This window comes from Lissotriton vulgaris, chromosome 2_1 (genome assembly GCF_964263255.1).
Source record: "Lissotriton vulgaris chromosome 2_1, aLisVul1.2, whole genome shotgun sequence".
In the NCBI taxonomy this organism is placed as follows: domain Eukaryota; kingdom Metazoa; phylum Chordata; class Amphibia; order Caudata; family Salamandridae; genus Lissotriton; species Lissotriton vulgaris.
In genome coordinates, this window is record NC_141687.1 from 648,301,641 (window position 1) to 648,325,137 (window position 23,497).

The following is a 23,497-nucleotide window of genomic DNA, read 5'->3' on the forward strand; positions in this document are numbered from 1 at the left end:
ATTAACACAGGTGCATCACTTCATAAATCATTCTTAGGCCTAACCCCCCCCCCCGCCTTTATCAGGTATAAGCACATTATGCAGAGCCAGCAGTGTACCTTAGGGAAAAAACATTAGGCATATAAACACATTATACATAACAATAGGCAGAACCCTCATGAACAGCATGAGGCCAAGCATATTATGCAGAACACCAACCTGGTTAGCGTTAAGGGAAAACCTTAGCATTAGCATAAAAGCACGAGCAACCCCTGAGGCATACCTCAGTAGCAAGTAAGTCCCTTACGCCCTAGGCATCACCGTGGTCACTTTCAGCATAAAGGCATTAGGCGTACCCCGGAACGACGTGACATGACACTATGCAGCACTGCATGAGGTAAAAACTTAGGACATCATATCCTGACATTAAGCGTAATCCTCAGCCTCAGATTGGCACAAATCACAGTTGGCCTGGAAACGTGGACAATACATTTAGCATCAAATCAACAGGGCTTCGAAATACATTCTGCAGGACCGTATTAGGATGGAGCATAAAACACTTTAAATAATTGTCCAAAGTTGCAGATTAGCTTCTGGCGCCACTGTGCCTGGGGAGCCCCCTACTCTGGGACTCAAAAATGATGTGGCGCCCAAAGTACCAGCCAGTTGGGGTCCCCTCCTTGGAACCTAAGCTAAAAGAAAAATGCCTCCCGTTGCAGCGACCCGCAACTGCGGCATCGCTATGTAGCCCCTGTGGCCCTGTCTGTGGTGGGGGCCCCCCGGGTGCTTCAATACAAATATGTCCCCAACGTTGGAGCAGCCCGCAAAGAATACTGGCACCGGGGGGTGGGCACCGGCTGTGCCCCGACACACCCCCCAACCACAGGACGACAGAGCCCCACTCACTGGGCTCCTCTCGGGGAATCAGCACTTCCCTAGTGCGGCAGCCGGCAGCCTCACCGGCTCATCGAGGGCCTCTCTTTGCGTGTCCTCTACTGTCTCTGGTGGCAGGCTCAGCACGCGGGGCTCCCCTCTGTCATGGGAGCCCCACCAATCCGGGACTTCGGTGTGGAGCCCTCCGGCTCCAAACTCCCCGCTCTTCCTGCTTCCGCCCACAATCAGGCTCCAGGATGCCCGACTTCCTTTCCGGTGGCAGGGCGGGACTTCCTGGTGGTGCTCCAGCCGACGCCAATCACAGCACGACTCCCCTGATGTCACAGGGAGCCCGTGCGGCACTCTTGAGCCCGCCCGGGTCGTCGGCGTGATCCTCTGCACCCGCTGCAGGTGCGCCGGGACTCGGGATGGTGCCGGTGATTCTCGGTGATTTTTAAAGGCGGGGTGGGCACCTGCTGTTTTCAGTAACCACTAGTGCGCACACATGCAGGGTGGGTACCCTCTTGGTAAAATTTGAATGAAGCGGGGTAGGCACCCGCTAAATGTGTAGTACAAAGAGGGGTGGGCTCCCACTATTTGTAGACGCATAAACGCGGGCGGGGTGGGCACCCGCGAAGGACCACCAATGCGGGGTAGGCTCCCGTCGTCTTTTTCAGTACACAGTTCCCCCAGGCAACACGCGCTGCGGGGTCCACGCTCCTCACCTCTTTAGGGTCATGAAATACAGTGCTCAACAGGCGCTAGACAGCACCACCAGCTTCCGGGACAAAAGACAGTGCTCCTCCTCTGACGATGTAGTTAATGGTGCCCACGCGGCGCTGGAGTGCGGCAGGGAAGCACAGTCCATCCAAATATAGCGCTCCCAAGGCGCTAGGTCCCACCAGAAGCTTCAGGGACATCAAATAGCGCTCCTCACCTCCTGGGCAATGGAAATCTAGCACTCCAGGGACAAGATAGCGCCTCTCTCTCCTGGCACTCCACATGTAGTACTCACGAGGCGCTAGACTACAGGCAAGGAAGCACAGACAACTCAAGTTTAGCGCTCCTTTCTTCTCCAGGCGCTAGCCAGCAGGCAGGGCACAGTTGTAGCGCTCACAAGGCGCTAGGTAGGAGAGCAGCAAGCACTACTGGGCAAGATCAGCAGTCAGTGGGCACTCAGCAGAACAGGGCCGCAGTTCCTAGGAACCTTCATCCTCTGTAACGTGGAACTCCTCCTGGTACAGCAGTCTTTACTCCAGCAGCGGGGCTCTCACTAGCCCTGTGGACAGCAGAGGGGTTCAGTTGGACACAGGGGCCAGCACACAGGCTCATGCGGACCTAAGTAGCTCCCCTGGCAAGATTAGCACACTTTCGAATTGCCCTGAAGAAGCCCATGTTTGGGCGAAACGCGCTGGCTGTCCATCTATGAAAATAAAGCACATCTGTATTAAAGACACACTAAGGCTACATACAACAACGTGGACTATTTTCTTTTGATAAAAACGTAGATTTTGTGATTTACTTTGTATATATATTGCCTCTCATACCCCTTGAATGAACCCAAAAATGAGGGATCTACCTCATATTTAAAGACCCTAAAAAAATGAGGCTGTTGAACAATCATAAAAATCTGAAAAAGCCAGCCTCTAAAACATAAATAAAAAAAGTTAATTTCCTCTTCTTCTGTGCATGTCACTCCTCAGAAAATTGAGACTGTCGACAAAAATGAGACAGTCGATGAACCTGTCGTCGAGGGCAGTGATGTTGACAAGAACTTCGTCGACAGCTGTCTTCATAACAGTGTTGATGGCGGTCACTCCAACCATTCAGAAAAGGGGGTGGTGATGAACAGAGTGTCTGAATTAAGCAGACCACTCTTACCCAGTCCAAAGATCAGGGCTTGATCCATCACCATTATTTATCTCACTGCACCATCCCAGTTCAGAACCTGGCTATATGCAAATCAGTCTGTCCCTGGCCCAGTGCATCATGGGAACAGGGCAGACTAAACTACCAAGCCAATTCTTCACCAGAAAGGAGACAAGCTACCGGGGACCGGTTTCTGGCATTTCAGCCGTTCATCACCACCCCCTTTTCTGAATCATTTTTGTCCACCATAAGCGTGGAAGGGTATACTCAGATGTGAGTCCCTAGCTCATTGCACCATCAGGATTCAAGCAAGCCGGGCCGAAGACGGCTGAAATGCCAGAAACCGGTCCCGGGTAGCTTGTTTCCTTCCCAGTATAAGAATTGGCTTGGTAGTTTGGTCTGCCCTGTTCCCATGATGCACTGGGGCAGGGTCAGACTAATTTGCATATAGCCAAGTTCTGAGCTGGGATGGTGCAGTGAGCTAAAAAACAGTGATGGATCAAGCCCTGATCTTTGGACTGGGTAAGAGTGGTCTGCTTAATTCAGACACTCTGTTCATCACCACCCCCTTTTCTGAATCATTTTTGTCCACCATAAGCGTGGAAGGGTATACTAAGATGTGAGTCCCTAGCTCATTGCACCATCAGGATTCAAGCAAGCCGGGCCGAAGACGGCTGAAATGCCAGAAACCGGTCCCCGGTAGCTTGTTTCCTTCCCAGTATAAGAATTGGCTTGGTAGCTTGGTCTGCCCTGTTCCCATGATGCACTGGGCCAGGGTCAGACTAATTTGCATATAGCCAAGTTCTGAGCTGGGATGGTGCAGTGAGCTAAAAAACGGTGATAGATCAAGCCCTGATCTTTGGACTGGGTAAGAGTGGTCTGCTTAATTCAGACACTCTGTTCATCCCCACCCCCTTTTCTGAATCACTCCAACCATGACACCTTCATTGACAAAGGGCGTGGAGATTACCACCACCACCTCCTCCTCAACAAACAAATTGACAGCCGTACCATCGCTGACCTTGTTGCCGACCATTCCGTTGATGACTGTTTTCAAGTCACCGTCGACGAGACAAGTGTGCCCAAAATCCACAAAGAGCCACTCAATCCACCAGGGAGACCTATTGTGTCGTCACAAGGAAGTTTTCTAGAAAATGTTTCTAGATATGTAGATTTTTTTCTTCAAAGTTTTGTACAACAACTCCCCTCGTACGTCAAAGACACTAGCGACATTTTGCGCAAATTAGAAAGAATAGAGTGGAAAGAGGAGTATTCTCTACTTACGATGGATGTGTCGAGTCTTTACACTTCTATTCCACATGACAAAGGAGTAGAGGCATGCAGACACTGTTTGAACAATAGATTAGCGTCTTACCTTGCCCATACAGACATGTTACTTGAGATGATTACTATCTGTCTCCAACAAAACTATTTCCTTTTTGACAATAAAATCTTTCACCAAACCCTTGGTACATCAATGGGGACCTGTTTTGCGCCATCTTTTGCAGGTCTCTACATGGGGTATTGGGAGAAGGAAGTAGTAAGTAAACTTGAACAGTTTAAAGACAAAGTCCCAATGTACACCAGGTAGATTGATGACATTTTCTGTATATGGGGAGGAACAGAAAACGAAGCAGAAGATTTTGTCGAGGCACTTAACATCAATTGCTTCAATCTCCATTTGACATCGCAATGGTCTAACACAACATTGGAATTTCTCGATCTCAGATTATTTATCGAGAACAACAGAATTGAGAGCTGTCTCTTCAGAAAGAGCACTGCGGGGAATAGTCTCCTCCATGCGGAGAGCTGCTACCCTGCTGCACTTATCCAGAGCATACCGTTAGGTGAGCTCCTAAGACCCAAACGTAATTGCAGCATGGCTCAAAGGTTTGAACTTGAGTCTAAAATTATGACTGAACGTTTTTTACAACGTGGATACACGCAAAAAACAGTCAACAAAGCATTGACTGAAGTGTCCAACCGTTCAAGGGAATCTTTGTTAGTTGACAAAACTCCTGAGAAAAACAGTGTAAACTTCGAAGATACAAGCCAAACTAAGATTCATAACTACGTACAACAAACAAACACATGCTGTGCGGAAATGAATAAATTCTGGCCAGCCTTCGGAACTGATAAAGATCTGGCGGGTTGCATTGGGTCATGTCCGCAAATCACTTATAAAAGAGCAATGTCCCTGAGAGATACTTTATGTAAAGCGGTTGAAACAACTAAAACAGTGAGTTTGGGAATCCAGGGTTTCTACACATGCAGAAGCTATAAAGCCTGCAAAAATAGTAGAAATAAAAAAAAAAAGCATTTTGTCTTCAGAATGCAAGCCATATGTGATTAAAAAACACACCTCGTGCAACACAGAGTACGCAGTTTATGCTGTGTTTTGTCCTTGTGGTCTAGCTTACATTGGAAGTACCATCCATCCACAAGGCCAAAATACGAATCTTAGAGCATTTACGTGCAATTAAAAATGTGGATAAAGCTTATCCCATAGCACGCCATTTTCACAGTCATCCTGAACGAAACGCAAATTTATTGTGTTTTGCAGTATTGGATTTTGTTAAGGCAGACATAAGAGGAGGAGATAGATTAAAAGAACTTTGTAGATTAGAGTCTAAACTCATCATACGATATAAGACTCTCACTCCGCTTGGTCATACCTTTGATGAGTTAGCTGTACATTTAGGTTAATGTATGTGATTTATGACTAGGATATAAATTCTGTATATTAATGAGTCACTGTAGTTTGTTTAGGACTGACTAATAAGCCGCCGAGCTGAATGTATTTTAACCGTTTATTTTTATTTTGTAAGTTCTGATTTTTTGTTGTTTTTTCATTTAGAGGTGACATATTATTTATTTTAATTTTTTTAGACCTGACTTGATTAAGTTGAAGAATCGAGGATGAAATACAGAATTGCTAGTGTCCATCTTATGTTGTAATGTAGAAGTTCGGCCCACTGGGGCATTATGTCTTCCTGATATGAATTGATGTTTCATCAGCCCACTAGGGCTTAATCAAATAAGAGTATTATCACGGAGATTCATTATCCGTGATCTATAAGACATTGTTACTTAGTTCGCATAAGCGTCCATTACTTTGCGCAATTTGGAAAATCCACTTGGGTTTAATATGTATATTCAGTATTGGAATCATGCACTCATTTAGTAGTTCAAGTTCAAGTTCAGGGATTTATATAGCGCACTACTCACCCAGAGGGTCTCAAGGCGCTTGGGGAGGGGGGGGATCATTTTTTGTCGAAAAGCCAGGTTTTGAGTTCTTTTCTGAAGGAGATGTGGTTCTGTGTAAGGCGGAGGTGGGTGGGGAGTGAATTCAAGGTCTTGGCCGCCAAGTAGGAGAAGGATCTACCTCCCATGGTGGATCTTCGGATACGCCAGACTGCGGCGAGGGCTTGATTGGAGGATCTTAGTTGGCGGGTGGGTGTGTAGAAGGACAGTCGAGTGTTGAGGCATTCGGGTCCTAGTTTGTAGAGGGCCTTGTGTGCGTGGGTGAGGAGACGGAACGTTATTCTCTTGTTGACGGGAAGCCAGTGGAGCTTTTTCAGGTGTCCGGTAATGTGATCTTGGCGAGGGATGTCCAAAATGAGTCTCGCTGATGCGTTTTGGATGCGTTGGAGTTTTTTCTGTGATTTGGCTGTGATTCCGGCGTATAGAGTGTTTCCGTAGTCCAGCCGACTCGTGACCAGTGCGTGGGTGACAGTCTTTCTTGTCTCGGGGGGGGGGATCAAACGGAAGATTTTTTTGAGCATACGAAGTACGTTGAAGCAGGAGGATGAGACTGCGTTGACTTGTCTGGACATCGAGAGTGAGGAGTCTAGGATGAGGCCAAGATTACGTGCGTGGTCTGTGGGTGTGGGTGCTGTGCCCAGAGCCGAAGGCCACCATGAGTCGTCCCATGCAGAGGGGGAGGATCCTAGGATGAGCACCTCCGTTTTGTCTGAGTTAAGTTTTAGGCGGCTGTGTTTCATCCATTCGGCTACTTCTTTCATGCCTTCGTGAAGGTTCGTTTTGGCGGTGTTAGGGTCTTTGGTGAGGGAGAGGATTAACTGGGTGTCGTCAGCGTAGGAGATGATGTTGAGGTTGTGTTGGCGCGCGATGGATGCGAGTGGGCTCATGTAAACGTTGAAGAGGGTGGGACTGACTGATGATCCTTGTGGTACGCCGCAGATGACTTCGGTGGCTTCTGATTTGAATGGGGGGGGGAAGTCGGACTCTTTGAGTTCTCCCAGCGAGGAACAAGATGATCCAGTCCAAGGCTTTTCCTTGTATGCCGATGCTGCTGAGGCGTTGTGTAAGGGTGCTGTGACAGACTGTGTCGAAAGTGGCGGAGAGGTCGAGAAGAATGAGGGCCACTGTTTCTCCGTTGTCCAGTAGTGTTCGGATGTCGTCTGTCGCTGCAATGGGGGCGGTTTCGGTGCTGTGTTTGGCTCGAAATCCTGACTGAGAGGGATCGAGGGAGTTGTTGGATTCAAGGAAGGCGGCGAGCTGGCTGTTGACAGCTTTCTCAAGGACTTTGTCAGGGAATGGGAGGAGGGATATGGGGCGATAGTTTTTAAGTTCAGAGGGGTCTGCTGTGGGTTTCTTCAGGAGGGCGCTGACATCGGCATGTTTCCAGCCTTCTGGGAAGGTAGCAGAGTTGAATGAGCAGTTGATGACATCGCGGAGATGGGGTGCGATGATGGAGTCTGCTTTGTTGAAGATGTGGTGGGGACAGGGGTCGGTTGGCGATCCGGAGTGGATAGAGTTCATTAGGCGGGTGGTGTCTTCAGTGGTGATTGGGTTCCAGGCGCTGAGGTTGTTGGATGGCGTGCAGGTTCTGATGGGGGTGGGGAGGATTGTTCGTGGGGAATGTTCTCGAAGCTGTAGTGAATGTCGACAATTTTGTTGTAGAAGAAGGAGGATAACGAGTCGCAGAGGTCTTGGGATGGAGTAATGTCGTTTGAGGCTGCGGTGGGGTTTGTGAATTCTTTGACGATGTTGAAAAGTTCCTTGCTGTTATGGGCGTTGTTGTCGAGTCGATTCTTAAATGCTGATTTCTTGGTGGATCGAATCAGTTGGTGGTGTTTGCGGGTGGCTGCCTTGAAGGTGGTCATGTTTTCGGTGCTTGGGATTTTTCTCCATGTTTTCTCTAGGGTGCGGCATAGCTTCTTGGATTTTTTAAGGTCATCATTGAACCAGGGAGCCTTTTTGTTACCTGAGTTGATCTGGTGGTTTTTCAGGGGTGCTAGTTCGTCAGCGCTGTGAGTGATCCATTGCTTGAGTTTATTGGCAGCTTGGTTTGGGTCCGATGAGAGGGTTTTGGTTGAGTGATGTGAGGAGTTGGTCAGTGGTGATTTTGTTCCAGTTCCTTCGAGGAATAGGTTGTGGGTGGTTGTGGGTCTTGGTCTTTTTGTAGCTGAAGTGAACACAACTGTGGTCCGTCCAATGGAGAGCTGTGGTGTGATCGAAGGAAATGTGTTTGCAGGAGGTGAAGATAGGGTCAAGCGTATGTCCGGCTACATGGGTGGGGGGAGTCAACCAGTTGTTTGAGTCCAAGATTGGCCAGGTTGTCCAGAAGGGTGGTGGTGTTGCTGTCGTTTTTGTTTTCCAGGTGGAAGTTGAGGTCTCCTAGTAGAATGTAGTTCTCGGAGGAGAGGGCATGCGGGCTGATGAAGTCAGTGATGTCATCGCTGAATTGTTTACGGGTTCCTGGAGGTCTGTAGATGAGGGTGCCTCTAAGTGTGGTCCTGGGGTCGGTGTGGATCTGGAAGTGGAGGTGTTCGGCAGTTGCAAGGATCTCGTTGGAGCTGGTCGTGAATTTGATGGTGTTCTTATGGACGATGGCAATGCCTCCTCCTGTTTGATTGGTGCGGTCTTTTCGGATGATCTTGTAAGCGTCCGGGATGGCTATGGCGATGTCGGGTGCTGATGATGCGTTCATCCAGGTTTCTGTAAGGAAGGCGATGTCCGGTGACGAAGTGTCGAGTAGGTCCCAGAGTTCAGTGGCGTGTCTGTGGATCGAGTGGGTGTTCAGCAGGATGCACTTCAGGTCGTTAGAGTCGGAGCTGTGTTTGGAGGAAGTGGATTTGTTGTGGGTTTTGATGCAGGCGTACTTGCAGAAGTGGCAGGCGAATGGACCGTGGGTACGTCCTGGGGCAGCCTCGAAGCATTGGGGTGTGCGTCCGGGGTTAAGGGCTAGGAGGGTGGCAGCGGCGTACGATATACGGGAGGGGCACGATTTGCAGGGGCAAGGGGGTCTGGCGCTGGGCGCGGTCCAGGGTCAGACGGGCGCAGACGGGCTTACCTTTGGCGCACCTTCGGCGCGCTTGGGGCGCGACCGCTGAGCGTGGCCGCTGCGCGGGGAGACATCTGTCATAAGTAGGTGTAAGGGGAGGGGCGAGGCAGGGTCAGCTGGGAGGCGGGCGCGGGGAGGAGCTACGTCCTGGGAGGCACAATAAGCCACAAAATGGTTGCTTACTAGGGGAAAACGAAACTCGGCGAGCCTGGGGGCAAACAAAGCACAATCGAGCACAATCGGGCCAAACACAACAATGTGTATCCCCTACAGCGCAGCACAGAGATGTATACACGAACAATGCACAGATACCAGCTGAAAATGTTACAAAGCGATCTATGCAGGCAGCGGCAGTATTGCGGGGGAAGGACGCGCTGTGGAATCAAATGGAGGCGCTACGATACCGCAGGGTAGTTTTTAGGCGCTTCTGAGTCACCAATCCTTAGGAGCGTGGAGGGGAGCAACCTCTTCCCAAGCAGGTCATGAGAGTCACGGCGAGGGGATGGTGGGGTAGGACTACAACAATCTGTGGGAGGCAGGGTCAGCTGGGAGGCGGGCGCGGGGTGGAGCTACGTCCTGGGAGGCACAATAAGCCACAAAATGGTTGCTTACTAGGGGAAAACGAAACTCGGCGAGCCTGGGGGCAAACAAAGCACAATCGGGCCAAACATAACAACAATGCGTATCCCCTACAGCGCAGCACAGAGATGTATACACGAACAATGCACAGATACCAGCTGAAAATGTTACAAAGCGATCTATGCAGGCAGCGGCAGTATTGCGGGGGAAGGACGCGCTGTGGAATCAGCTGGAGGCGCTACGATACCGCAGGGTAGTTTTTAGGCGCTTCTGAGTCACCAATCCTTAGGAGCGTGGAGGGGAGCGGCCTCTTCCCAAGCAGGTCAGGAGAGTCACGGCGAGGGGATGGTGGGGTAGGACTACAACAATCTGTGGGAGGCAGGGTCAGCTGGGAGGCGGGCGCGGGGTGGAGCTACGTCCTGGGAGGCACAACAAGCCACAAAATAGTTGCTTACTAGGGGAAAACGAAACTCGGTGAGCCTGGGGGCAAACAAAGCACAATCGAGCACAATCGGGCCAAACACAACAACAATGCGTATCCCCTACAGCGCAGCACAGAGATGTATACACGAACAATGCACAGATACCAGCTGAAAATGTTACAAAGCGATCTATGCAGGCAGCGGCAGTATTGCGGGGGAAGGACGCGCTGTGGAATCAGCTGGAGGCGCTACGATACCGCAGGGTAGTTTTTAGGCGCTTCTGAGTCACCCATCCTTAGGAGCGTGGAGGGGAGCGACCTCTTCCCAATCAGGTCAGGAGAGTAGTGACTGTTTGGATGCTTATAGCGATATAGTGACACATTGTTACTTTAATGTGGTAACTTTATTGTTCACACTGAGCGCGAACACATGCATCGTAGTGAAATGTGATTATAGGAGACACATGAATGCAATTGATTTAAAGTTTATTCTTTGCGCTAGTTAAAACACGATTCTTCACATTTATTGCTCATGTTATTATTTTGTGTATTTCACGTTTGTTAATAACAAGCAGAGTCTGTCTTCACTCACTACGGTGAAAGGGCGTCACAAGTGTTTTTTATAAAATGGAAAGCAACGCAGGATCAGGCACTCGTGAACAAGGGAGTGATCCTGAAACGCGTTCAGTGTTTTCTTGCCAGACCTAATGCTTGAATAAATACAATTTTGCTGCAGTAATCTCTAGAGCGTCCGTGACTGCTGTTTTTCGTAAAGGAGAACCGCTGTGGCGTATTTGTTTAGAGGCTGCCTGCCTCGTCACGGACCGCCGTTACAAAGTGGCTGGGAGAGGCGTTGCGAGCAAGCAAGCTTGTATTTTGATTGAATATACACATATATATATATATATATAGTCTCACGAGTTGTCCTGTCGCAGCGGGAGCACAAATCAGTAGGTGCCAGCGATGGGACCAGGACAGTGTCCCAATTTCGTGGGATACCAAGGAATCGCTGCACACACCTTGATACTTGTTGCAGTTTCTTTATTTTCAGAACGTGACAAACACCCCTACGCGTTTCGAACCGTAGTTCCTGTGCACCAACAGGGACTACGGTTCGAAACGCGTAGGGGTGTTTGTCACGTTCTGAAAATAAAGAAACTGCAACAAGTATCAAGGTGTGTGCAGCGATTCCTTGGTATCATATATATATATATATATATATATATATATATATATATATATATATATATATATACACATATATAAAACTTCAAATGTAATAGATATTAAAAATGAAAATCTTACTAGGGGTGGAATTTTATCAAATCATTTAGAAATATTTACATATGAAGTAAATATTTTAATTAATTATCTAATACATGTTTAATGAGTTAATTTTACGTGTAGTAACTTTACGTCTATAAATTCACGGGGTGGGTGGGAGGAGGGCGAAGCAAGTATGCACTTGTGTAGAAATCTACAGTTGAAACCAATGAACAGCAAAAAATGTGCATCAACACCTAGTTGTAGGAGTAAATTTACATGTCATTACATTTACCTATGTTAATCAGCCAAGTTTTTTGAAACAGACCTATATGAACTATGCCATCACAGAGAACACAATGCAATTCTGTCAAAATCTTTTGCTGTAGCCCAGTATCGCACTAATGGAGGATTCCTCATTTGGGAGTAAGGCTACAAGTTCAGCATATCACAACCTAACCAAGGACCCTAGATGCAGATAACGTGAACAGCTTCAAGAGAGGCATGTATTAAAGGTGAGATACATTTCTAAAGAAGGAGCAGAAAGACCCAAGAACACAATGTTATAAATGTTGAGAAGCTGATATGCAAGTAAAGCTCAGTTACCCAATTGCACTCAACTTTCCATATTGATGGAAAGGTACCAGCACAGATTGTGTATTGGAAACTGAAACTATAACTATAACTAACTGCAGAACACTGTCATGCTGAAGAAATTCTAATATTGAGGCAAAGCCGAAGTCACAATTTTCGTATCCTAGTTGAGAAGAATAAAATGAATGCAATCGCCATGGGAGGAGGAATGACATCATTATAATCACACATGTTCAACAAATGTAGAAACAGATGCCAGCATTTTTCAATGCAACAGGTTCCCAAATAGACAACCAACATGCAAGATACTTACAATGAGTGAAAAGAGGGCTCGATGGAACAAGTCAATCTAATTGTAAATGTTTTTCTTTGTAGGTCATATGAAAAGTAGTTTAAAACAAGTGGGAAAATGATTAAAATGGAAAACATTGGAATAACCATTCATACGCACCAGGTGAGCTTTCTTTGTAAGCAAAGCTCTCCAGATTATAGCAGTCCGCAGGATGTAAGCCTTCATCCATGAAAGCAAAAGTGTAAAAAGCAGAATTCATAAAAACTGTCAATTTACAGTTGTTTATGGAAAAAGTAAACCCACAAACTAACAATTTGCAGAATCAATGACACCGCACATTTGTTACCTGTATACCTCTGTTTGCAATTTATTTATCAACGAACAGTATATAGATTTTGCTCATTGCACTGCCAACAGTAAGGACAAGAGATGAACTCATTATTTGGTAATTCGCAGACTTGAACTGGTGAGAGCTTTATCTTCATGGCTGAGTCAGTACCGATTTTCTTATAACAAAAGCTTACAGTAGTTTTAAAAGAAAAGGTAGCACAACCATCCATCAATCGGTTTTCTTTCTCGCCTAAATTCAACATTTTGTGTGGTCTCAATTATGTTATTTCCTATTAAGATGATTTGTTCAGTCAAGCCAAGCCAATGAAGCACGTTCCTCGCTGCAGCCATTACACCTAAACATTCCCAGCGAAGAAGACCTGTACCTAGATCAACATCAGAACAACCAACTGCAGTTAAAGAGCATGCCAATTAGAAAATATGAATGCTTAGATTAGTGTCCTTGGCCCGTGGTGCCAGTGCAAGTCTGCACTTCCATACTTTCTCCACCAGGAATCCAGCAGCAGAAGGATAACCTATAAATCACAAGATTTCATCATGCATACAAGATTTTGGAGTCAGATGTGAAAATAACCGCTGAAATTGTAGATTGCAATTGTATTTATGTAGTGCTTACTAACGCTGATGTGGCGTCAATGAGGTTTTTGGCAAGTACATCGCTTTTCTGGAACAAAAAAAGCATTAGTGGTGGGTTAGTATAAGGAAAAATGTGTGTTTATTTGAGCGGTGGACGGATGAGTCTCTTAGTTGGATTGAATATGATAACGGAGGGGGAAGAGACTAGAAGGTGCTATTTGCGAGATCATAGTTGCAGGGTGAGGCTTGAGATAAGTAAAAGGAGAGCTGGAGGAGAGTCGAGTCTCTAGAAAGGGAGCAAGTAAATCATAGTAGTAAAATGAGGTTTGGAATAATTGAGGGATGAACCACAAAGGTCTCTTAAGGTACACTATTCTGTGGCTGTGACAAAAATCGAATTATGCTCTCTAGAACACCAGAATTATTACATAAAACCAAAGGCCAATTTTCTTAGAGTAAAATGCAGTCTGGGGAAAAACGGCACACATACCAGCATTTGGGTCTCATTTCTCGAGACCCCATATGTATAAACCAGAAGACTGAAATTATGAACTTGCATCACACTCTACCCTTCTCTTTGTCGATCACTATCATATTACCCAATGAAAAAGAACAATTGTGAATATATTAATTTTTCTACAAACAACTATAACATTAAATTATGTGTTTTACTGAAAAGATTTAAATAAGAAACACAAATGTGACTAACCAGGAATATTTCCAGAAAACGGTTCTTGTACAGAACGTACCGTCACTGGATCACCACTATTGAACATGCAAAACATGGCTTGAAAGGTAAAACTGCTTAAAGGTTGGGTTTTCCAAAATGCAGTTTACCCTTATATTGATGGCATCCAGGATCAGGAAAAAAAGCGGCTTACATGCTTGCCTTGTAGGACAAAGATTGCCTCATGAGAGGTGAGCATTGATGAGTGGGGAAGGGCAAGTGCTGCACATTCTACCTTAAAAGAATGACCTTAAGCATTAATTAAATAAAGCACACATTTCCAATATGTGAATATTCTAGGAAAAGATACACTCCAAAGACGTGTTTTTACCTGAATCTTTCACATATTTTGGCAACATTTTTGAGAAACTGCAAATGGATCTGAAACCGGGGTTTGGATGATAAACATGGCAGTTCAATGTACTTTACTGTTGTATTAGAAGAAGCCAGAGCAACATTAATAGCATGGAAATTGATTAGGCAAAAATGGCAGTGCTATTGTCAAAAGAATATTAATATACTTATTTCCGCATGTCACTAAATGGGATCAGCAAATACATTTAATTAGTGAGAAAGGACAGTGAGGATGGATGAGGGCAAAGGAAAATTCTCATCTTGAAAATCACTGCACTGGATTTCGGCTACAATTCTTAATGACCATGCTAATCACTGTTTGATAACAACAGGTGAAGAGTCTTTCTCTTTGCTTTTTTGAATGAATTGCATATTCTCTGCAGCCCTTTTTAATATTGATTATTTTTCCTGTTATCACCCAGCCTTTGGCCGATTTCATAGTCCTGTCCTGTAGTTATTCTAGGAAAAGAGCTAGACTTCAAACTAACAGACTGTCGTTTAAAACCTCTGACGTTCATGGAAAAAATATACTAAATTTAACAACACAGGGAATATTAATTTCCAGCGATCAATGAAAGAGTCTGGGTCTGCATTCGCCATTCAAATCTAGTACCACTACTTGCAGAAGGTGGCAACTACAGATATTGGCCAGGCCACTTCTGCATCTGACAAATATAGGTTGCATGTCTAAAACCTTGCACGCCATTGATTACGCATGCAAATGTTCGGTTTGTGTTCAAATAGACAATCTTTGTTTTAATCATTCTGGCAGAATTACCCGAAGTTACCCTGGGATTTAGGGGAGGTTCTTGGCTCTTATATCTTAGAATCTCCATAGATCTTCAAACAAAAGACAGATACAGTGACAATAAGTACATTTGCCTCCTACATCTTGAGTAAAAGATCCAAACACAGTTTGCACTAATCTTCCAATAAACGTATGCTTTACTCGAACACAACCTTGAAATGCATAGACATACCCAAGTAGGTTATCTTCAGAGTGAAGTAAAAAAGGCTAAAAGCAAAATGTACTTTTCCTGTCTACCAACTTATTCCCGTGTTTTACCTCCAGGACAAAATTCACTGGTTGCAGAGATTAACATTTCGTTTCACAAGCCCTTCTCTGTGGAAGCAGCTCAAGCACCACAGTTCATGCAGCTCACCAGAATAAAATAATAACAGCCTAACACCTTCTATTTAATCCCTACAGATTAAAAGAGGCATTTTATTCAATATTAATCACCAACATGTGTATTCTGCATGCAAAGGCAAGCTGCAAACTGAGAATCGAAAATGTTAATGTTGTTAAAAACAAACAAAGGCCAATACAAATGTGAAATGCGTGTTTGTCTGTCATTACCTTTGTCTGCAGCTTTTTGTAGAGCTTCTTCAATTTTGGATAGCTCCCGCTGTTTAGAATCCTGAAGTAGTTTTTCTTCTTTATCTGCATCATACTTAATGCCTTTGGAAAAAAAATAAGAAAGACAACAAAAGGTCAATTTTTTCCACGTATGTATTGTATTACATTTTAGAAAAAAAACCTGTACGCATAAGAACTATATATGACATGATTTAAATTCCTCTGCCTAGGCATATCTTCCATCATTTCGAGATATTTAACTTATTGTTTAATTTAATCTATGGATAAACTATACTATTAAAAAAATCAAAACAAAAACATTGTCATGTTACATCTCGCATTCATAGAAATCGATGTTACTCAACAATAGCACATTTCAGCGCCTAAATGAAGACCCTTAATACGGTAATCTTTACAAAGACGAAATTATTGAAAAAGCCAATGGATGTGGCTTAATGATTTCCGTAAGAGCAAACAAGTTAATAGAAGAGATTTCCAATGAAGATGTATTTGGAAAGGGGCGACCATTCGGTCCCCCCGAACGTATGGCAGAGTACCACGATCCCCCCGGGAAGCCATCTTGGGCGGGAGGCGAGTCTCGGCTGGTATGCCCGAAGCGGCGTAGCCGGGGCGCGCCTTTTTCCCGCCCTAGAGTGGGTTGGCCTAGACACGAACGCGGCTGGCCACGCCCTTGGGCAGGCAGGGGCGGGTTTACGCCCGCCCTGAAGACGGATAAAAGGAGAAGTAAGACCAGAAGGCATCCTCTTGTTCCTGTGCTCTGAAGCTGCACCTCCTCGCTGCACGTGAGCTCGAGACGGAACGAAGAGCCAATTTTGAGCGTTGTAATCGTTCTTGTTTGTTTTTCAGATACTCTGTCGGAGAATGCCGAAGAAGGCGGGAAAGCGAATGACTACCGACCAGATGCTGCGCGTTCTCATGAAAGAGATGACCGACCTAAAGAGGCGAATGGATAAAAACGAGGAAGGGGGGCCGAAACGTCCTTTGGCGGGAGCAGCCCCGGGAGGAAAAGGCAAGAGGCCCAGGAGGGGAGCAACTGGGGGAGACATCGTGGGTCCCAGTACCCCGCTCGAAGCACCCACCCCCGTGCTGGAAGAAGGGAACCCGATTCCCGTAGTGGTCACTCCCGTGTCCGGGGAAGATATGCCGCCCGAACTGGCAGCACAATTAGCAGCGTGGTTGGGTAAAAGTAGCGAGGGCGCCACGGCTGCCGACGCGCAGGTCTTGATGAAGCAACTGCGTGAAACTCGGGAAGCAGCGAAGGTATCCACGCCGGCTGCGGCAGTAGAGAAGTCACAGGGGACTGGTTCGGTCGCAGAGACAGTGTCCGGTTCAGGTAAGCGGCCATTGCCGATTGCGAGGGATGAGTCAGCACCCTCTCGAAGGGAAAAGTTGGGTCAGCATGTCCCTGTAGCTATTAAGGAAAAGATATGGGCAGGGGAGTATGTAAACATCTTCTCGTTGCTTACTGATCATTATGAGATGGAGCATGTTAAGGGCCAGAAAGACCTCATGCATCCGAGTGTTTGGCGCGCACAGATGGCCGCCTTTAAGGTAAATGAAAACATTGGCAATTGGGGCAAAGCGTGGGGGATATTTACATCGATCTTGGGGGAACGAAGGCCCGAATTGCTACCCGAATTGCCGATTTATCAGTCACGGATCATGGGGTACTCTGTATCACACGAGGGTAATCATTGGTTCTGCTATGATAATCTGTTCAGAAAGGCAAAAGAACACGATAAGAATTTAACTTGGGATTGTTATGATTCTGTGTCCTGGTCCAAAATGGAGGATACTGGTATGTTGAAATTGCCATTGGTAGGGAGTAGCGTTGGCGAACCCTCCCGCCAATATGCGGGGACGCCCTTTCGATCAGGTACGGGTACCGACAGTCACTCGAGGCCTACCGGCAATACAGGTAAAAGGGGGGTCTGTTGGAACTTTAACAGAGGTAAATGTACTAGGCCCCAGGGGTCGTGCAAATTTAGACACGAATGTAGTGGGTGTGGGCAATCATCCCATCCTGAGTCCACGTGCAGAGCCAAAACGGGTGATAACGGGGGTAGAGGAAGCGCCAAACAGGTCTAACATAGTCCGAGGGGCGCCTTTACCTACCCCGATTGATACCTTGGCAATGATTCCCTGGCTCAGTGAATACCCGGATCGTACTTCCGCTGGGGTGTTACGAAACGGTTTTGCATATGGTTTCCGCATCCCAGTGGGGGACTTTCAAGGAATAGAGAAATGTAAAAATCAGATATCGGTCTTGCAGCATACGACCGTGGTACAGGAAAAGATCCGGAAGGAGGTTACTCGAGGTCGAGTCGCCGGTCCGTTTAGTGTACCCCCGGTGGCTAACTTTGTTTGTTCTCCTTTAGGGGTGGTCCCCAAGAAGGACCCGGGGGAGTTTCGGCTGATACATAATTTATCAGCCCCACGTGGTGCTTCCGTAAACGAAGCGATAGACCCGGAAGTGTGTTCGGTGCGGTACGCATCCTTCGATGAGGCCGTAGCCATTTTGAATCGCCTGGGGCCCGGTGCGCTGATGGCAAAATCTGATATCGAGTCAGCGTTCCGGTTGCTCCCGGTACACCTAGACGATCAGCGTCTCCTAGGTTTCATGTTTCAGGGTCTTTATTACATGGATAGGTGTATGCCGATGGGGTGCTCTATATCTTGTGCCTATTTCGAGAAATTCAGTAGTTTCCTACAATGGGTATTCACAAAGAAGACGGGTTTCCAACATGTGATGCATTATCTCGATGATTTTTTGTTCTTGGGGGCAGCCGGGGATCCGGAATGTGGGCAGGCTTTGTCTGCATTTTGTGTCTTAATGAATCAGTTTGGTGTGCCATTGGCACCAGGTAAGACTGTTGGTCCTTCGACTTGCCTCGAGTTTCTGGGGATCGAGTTGGACTCCGGAGAAGGTTGTTTCCGTTTACCAGGGGACAAAGTGTTAAGGTTCAGGTCATCCCTGCAAATGTGTATAAGTGAATCTAAGGTTAAGCTGCATCAATTACAGCAGTTAGTGGGACAGTTGAATTTTGCCCTGAGAGTTATACCAATGGCCCGCCCCTTTTCCCGCTCGATCGCTCAAGCCATGGTCGGCCTGAAAGAGGGCCATCATCGCACAAGGCTCTCGGCAGAGGTCCGCCAGGACATGCGCATTTGGTTGGCATTTCTGGCGGATTTCAATGGTCGAGTCGTCTGGAGCAAACCGGCCGTGTCCTCTGAAGAGCTGGGGCTGTGGACAGATTCGGCTGGGAGCATAGGTTTTGGTGCCATTTTTGGCACTCGTTGGTCTGCACAAAAGTGGCCGGCATGGTGGCATGACAGTGGATTGACAAGTAACATTGCTTTCCTGGAACTTTTCCCCATTTTGGTGGCCCTGAGAACATGGCCTGAAGGGTTCAGAGATCACTCTGTGGTATTCTGGTCTGACAATATGACCGTGGTTGAGTGTATCAATAGCCAGGCAGCACGATGCAAATGGATTTTGAGGCTGCTCAAGGAAATCGTATTACTGTGTATGCAATTGAATGTGCTATTCAAAGCAAGACATGTCCCTGGGGTAATGAACCAGGCGGCTGATGCCCTTTCTCGTTTTCGTATGCAGGCCTTCTGGGGTTTTCTTCCCACAGCGGACCCGGAGCCGGCACCCTTTCCCGAAGCTCTCTAGTCTCTCGGTGCCCCGAACTTCGTAACCTCGTGGGAGAGAGTTTAGCACCCAGGACGAGGAAGGCATATGAAGGGGCGTTCCGGTCCTATTTTGCCTTCTTGGGGACTGCTAGAGAGGAGCTTTGGGGTCAGGAGGAATGGGTAGTGAACTTTCTGATGTCTTTACATCTGGCTGGGAAATCGGTGGCCACGGCCCAGAGGCATCGGGCGGCCATTTCCTTTGTTGCTAGGGCTCATGGGATCCAGGACCCGACAGCGTCTTTCGTTGTACAAAAAGCGCTACGTGGGTGGCAACGCCTTGAGGGTCGCAGAGTAGACGAAAGGCGCCCGATAGGTTTGGATAGGTTGGCCCAGTTATTATCCAGACTCCCTGCAACTTGTTCATCTCAGTTTGAGACAGTGTTATTCCGGGCCGCTTTTACGCTGGCATTTCATGGGGCTATGCGGGTAAGCGAATTAGTGGCGAGGAACAAGCAGGATGTGACGGGAGGGCTGTGCGCAGAACACGTACAGATCAGAGGGGAGACAATGACTGTCTCGTTTGTGAGGTCCAAGACCGATCGGAGTGGGATGGGTGACTGCATAATCATACGCAGGATTCCCGGGTCCTCCATGTGCCCGGTGAAGTGTTTAGAGGATTATTTAACACGAAGGGTGGCATCATGGGGGGGGACCTTGTTGAGACACGCTGACGCCACCCCACTGACAAGGTTTCAGTTTCAGCGGGTGCTTGCAATGTCGATAACAGCTGCGGGCTTGAACCCGGGCGAGTTTGGGACCCATTCCTTTCGGATAGGGGCTGCTACAGAGGCTACAGCCAGGGGTCTGAATGTGGAACAAGTTAAACGGGTGGGGCGTTGGTCCTCCAATTGTTATAAGAGGTATGTGCGTTTGCACATGTTGTGAAGCTGTAATGATGTACTCATGCTTCTTGTTTGTTTGGTTTTCAGTTACGCAAGCCTACGAGGCGGGGCGGACTATGCAGTCGACCCAACACCGGGCCAGCGGTCAGACATCACCGGCTGTGAAAAGGGAGGTGTGGGTCGTGGGCCACTCATACGTGAGGCGTGCCGCGGACGTATTCAAGACAGGTGACATGATTCACGTGGCTGGGGAATACGGGTACAGTGTGTCCTTCTACGGAAGGGGCGGTCTCTGTATTGACCAGTTTCAATCGTTTTTCGAGGGTTTGCTAGGGCGGATGAGGTCACCGCCGTCTGTAGTCATAGTACATCTTGGGGGCAATGATTTGGTCACCACTGGTAGACGACTTCTCCTTGAGGCAATGCTTTCCACTGTAAGTTGGTTAGCAAGGAGAGTTCCAGGGTGCACGATTGCGTGGTCCCATATGATCCCACGGAAAGTGTGGCGGGGGGCGTTTTCTGTTTCAGCTTTGAATCATTCTGTAAGGAAAATTAATAACAAAGTGAGTAGGTTGTTCCGTTCCAGTACACTGCATTCTATTTCGCATGGTTGTATTAATGGGGACAGTATGTATTTGAGTGATGGTGTGCATCTGTCTCGGGTGGGGAATGAGTTACTCATAGGAGACTTCATAGCTTGGTTAAAAACGTTAAAACATGACCTTTAGGTAGGAGTGTTGTGGGGGGTCCGGATAGCCGGTCAACTATCCGGTCCTGTGGCGGTAAGGTCATGATCGGTGAGCACTAATTGGAAGATCCCTATGAGTGGGCGTCACCCATTACGGATGGGAGCGCGCGGGGGAGGTGGCCATTGGCCCCTCAACGGGGAGGCGGTCCCTTCTAAGGATGGGTCGCCGAAAGGAAAGGAAAGGCGGTCAAGACCCCTTCCTGGGTAGGAGGGGTTACAGCCCCCTCCTGGGGAATTTTCCGGGGCCAGGACGTCTGCGACGGCAGATGTGGGAAGTTGTGTGGGGTTTGGGGGGGGGTCTACGCTACCTTCTAGATACCTCACACGAGTCCTCGTACGACCTTTAAGTGGCGTCGAGTTTTATTGGGGCCCCCGTCAAGTCAAGGGAAATTGGTAAGTTGCACTTGAGGTACGCCTCTGTGCCGCCCCTCACAAGTGAGGGGGATATTTCTGGGTTAGGGATCTTGACACCGGTTACGACCTTGCCGTTGGCCCTTAAACGTTAGGATGTACAATTTCAAAATTTCAAGTAAATGTTTTGTAGGATGTTAGTTCGGCTAGGAGGACCTTTCTATTAGAGAATATGTTAAGGTTAGCCAAACATCGCAATGTGGTTATGAAATTGTACATAATATGAAACTGTTAATTTTGTTTTAATTTTGTTTCATATTTTAATAAATACGGCCGGGAGGGTCACTCCCTCCCGACTTCCAAAAACTTCAGAATTGTTTCCGGTTTCCCATCCTTGGGGATTTGTGTTGAGAGGGGGTGGCGGGTATCTCAGCCATATTACAAAGATGCGTGGAAAGGATAGTGCAAGTGAAATATTTGGTACAGAAGCGATGTGCACTTATTTTGCAGAAAAAGTATTCCCCTTTCAACGACTGACATTTATTTGGTTTGATAGAGAGGCAATATGCTTTATTGGACAGGATCTCTGAAATCAGCCCAGCTGCCACATAAGATGTAAATTAGCTCAGCTGCACGCGAGATCACACCCCTCTCCAGAACAGATGACAGCAGGTGATAACTGCCAGCTAGAACAGGTGGGGAATTCCGTTCCTGCAGCCTAGAATCTGTCTGGCGAAGAGGAGACATGCACTGCACGTAATTATTGCCAGTCATTCCAGGTCATACATATCGACATACATTTTTGGGGACTGGAACATATTTTTTAATCAGTAGATTTTGGTCCAATGAAAGAAGAGAATGAATGGCTGCAAATTAAGAACGGTGGGAGAGAACAGCAGGAAAACAGTGAGAGGCCGAAAGCAGGGATGGGTGCAATAAGGAGACAGAAACTCGTGGGTGGTAGAAAAAAAGAGCCATGAGGTGGAGCCAAAACTTAACATGCTTGGTATTTGACAACCCCAAAATTTGGCAGCATGAAGGTCATTGCACTTTTTCTTTTGCAAATTAAGCTTCGATGATCGGTGTTTAATGAAGTGAGGAACCATCACAAGCATATTCAAGAATCCAGATAAGCATACACAGGCTCGCAGTCCGAGGCAGATACCTGGGTGTGCACAAAGAGGACCTTAAGTGTACCACATTAAATTGCCCGTTTCACTCACAGCAGGTATACAAAAAAATGCCACTTATCAGAATTTTCCACAAATTTGTTCTTGAAAATATTACATTGGATAGCTAGTTCGCCACAGTTAACTTTTAAAATTGCAAACTATGATCTGAAAGGTTGAACGGGTTTTAGATTTAATAAGGCAGCGTGATTCTAAGAGTTGCATGTTACACAAACGTGCTTTGTATTTAGATGCTGATGATTACTGTAAACTGCGAGGCACCGGAAGGTAATCTACTTGCGTGAGCTGCACTTTAAACCTCAAGTGTATACACATGATTCATGTGGCCTGTTGCCACCATGTCTACCAAACGAGTTTGCACTCACTCCGTAGACTTTTTGGGTGGAAGAGGAGTTTTGGAGAATGTTAAATCACGGTGTTAAAAGCTTCAGATATGCTGATACGCCACCAGTGTGGTACTGCAGAAGGGATTGCAGCAGGGGGCTCGAGGGTGAGTGCTGGGGAACTACTGCATAGTTAACGAAGGCGTAAATATTTAAGAACAAGCTTAAGCGAATACATCTCCCATCGCTGCAGTGTTGTTTGTACTGAAGGTGCCCCTCTGCAGTTTGATCATAAAGCATACATCTTTAAGCCTTTTTTAGGTCTCGGACTAATGTCCCACGAAGTGGGCGGAGTCCGAGATCTTTTGTTGTCTAATATGGCGCTTGAACCCACCCCTCTTCTCCATTGGTTGGCCTCGTAAATGCTGGCCAGCCATTGGAGGAGAGGGGCGTCACTCAGTTCAGGCCCGTCTGAACGCGATTCGGGGGCGTTTTTCTCTCTTTTTTTTAAGCCCCGCCCCTTTTCTAGTGATGGGCGTTACACCCTCCCTCTCGCCGAGGTCCCAGTCTATTTCTCCTGAAATGTACCCTTTGCTACCTCTTGTATTTTGTTTGCTCACAATTGTCACTTTTGCCTAATGTAACTTAACGTCTGCTTTTGTAATGTGTTCACTCGTCTTATGGATCATTTCTGTTCCTATTGTGAAGCGCCTGCAGTGACCTGAAGGGGCCGCCGCGCTGCCTGCGGCGACCCGGAAGTGCTTCTCTCCAGGAC

General features: G+C 47.0%; 1 protein-coding gene across 1 annotated transcript in view; it reads right to left on the reverse strand.

Annotated features, from left to right (window-relative positions):
- Window positions 1–23,497, reverse strand: part of VPS13C (vacuolar protein sorting 13 homolog C) — a 2,437,235-nt gene that overhangs the window by 2,213,315 nt on the left and 200,423 nt on the right. The window contains exons 5-6 of the mRNA XM_086955811.1: window positions 15,549–15,650; window positions 12,340–12,399 (exon numbers count right to left, since the gene is read on the reverse strand). Coding sequence (XP_086811937.1) covers window positions 12,340–12,399; window positions 15,549–15,650 — 162 coding nt within the window. The remainder of the gene's footprint in view (window positions 1–12,339; window positions 12,400–15,548; window positions 15,651–23,497) is intronic.